The 1,162-nt window shown below is 50.5% G+C and overlaps 1 protein-coding gene across 1 annotated transcript in view; it reads left to right on the top strand.

Annotated features, from left to right (window-relative positions):
* The window catches only part of BCL2L12 (BCL2-like 12 (proline rich)), a 3,737-nt gene extending 2,770 nt beyond the window's left edge, over positions 1-967 (top strand). Inside the window, exon 2 of the mRNA XM_011946515.1 lies at positions 749-967. Coding sequence (XP_011801905.1) covers positions 749-799 — 51 coding nt within the window. The 3' untranslated portion in view covers positions 800-967. The remainder of the gene's footprint in view (positions 1-748) is intronic.
* The last annotated feature ends 195 nt before the right edge of the window (positions 968-1,162 follow it).

Below are 1,162 nucleotides of genomic sequence, written 5' to 3'. Positions count from 1 at the left end.
TCAGCCTCCTGAGTAGCTGGGGTTACAGGCGCACACCACCATGTCCAGCTAATTTTGTAGTTTTAGCACAGACAGGGTTTTTCAGCCTCCTGAGTAGCTGGGGTTACAGGCGCACACCACCGTGTCCAGCTAATTTTGTAGTTTTAGCACAGACGGGGTTTTGCCATGTTGGCCAGGCTGGTCTCGAACTCTTGGCCTCAAGTGATCCACCTGCTTCAGCCTCCCAAAGTGCTGGAATTACAGGCATGAGCTACCACGCCTGGACAATTTCTTTAAACAAATTTTTAATAGGATCGATAGCAGGCAAGCTTTCTCGGTGGGCCAGGTCCTCTGCCAGGGATTTCAATGCAATGATCGCATTTAAACCCACTACAACCTCATGGAGCTCTTATTATCCTCATCTTGTGGGGGCAGAGAGGGAAAGTCCCCAGCGTGCAGCGTTTTGGAATCTGGATTTGTACACGAAACCACGGCTCTGAATTGTTCAAATCCCAAGACTCTTCCCTTTCTCTGACTCTGTCCCTCGACTCCTCTCTCTCTGGGTCTCCGTCTAACCCCACTCCAGTGCCTTTCCTCCTCCTGCTAGGACTCTGTACCCCTCGTCCCTGTGCCCTTCTCTGGGCGTCTGTCGCTCTCTACTCTCTGGTTCCTCGCCTTCCTGTCTCTGATCTCACAGGGCTGATGTGGACGCTGCTGTAGCGGGGGATACCTGCCCTGCTCACAGGGCTCTGCCACTTTTCTCTTCCAGGAGGGCATCCTGGCCGCTTCACCCGTGGACTTGAACTTGCCATTGGACTGAACTCTTTCTCAGAAGCTGCTACAAGATGACGCCTCATGTCCCTGCCCTCTTCGTGTGCTTTTCCCAGCCTTCCTTTTCCACTCAGGGCTGTGGGGTGGTGGTCGCCCTACCTGTTTTTGCCAAAAATAAATTGTTTACAACTTTTTGTATTAAAAACATTACAAAGTATTCAATTGTCCGTTCTTACACTCCAGAACTGAAGTTCTAAGTAGAGGAGATTTGGTTCAGAGATTTCTGTGGCTTACACAAATTAAGGAAGGAACCAGTTCATTCTAGAAATATTTATTTATTTATTTGGAGGCCGGGCGCGGTGGCTCACGCCTGTAATCCCAGCACTTTGGGAGGCCGAGACGGGCGGATCAC

This window comes from Colobus angolensis, unplaced genomic scaffold (assembly GCF_000951035.1).
Source record: "Colobus angolensis palliatus isolate OR3802 unplaced genomic scaffold, Cang.pa_1.0 Scaffold25, whole genome shotgun sequence".
NCBI classification, from domain to species: Eukaryota; Metazoa; Chordata; class Mammalia; order Primates; family Cercopithecidae; genus Colobus; species Colobus angolensis.
This window is presented reverse-complemented; position numbering and strand designations above follow the sequence as displayed.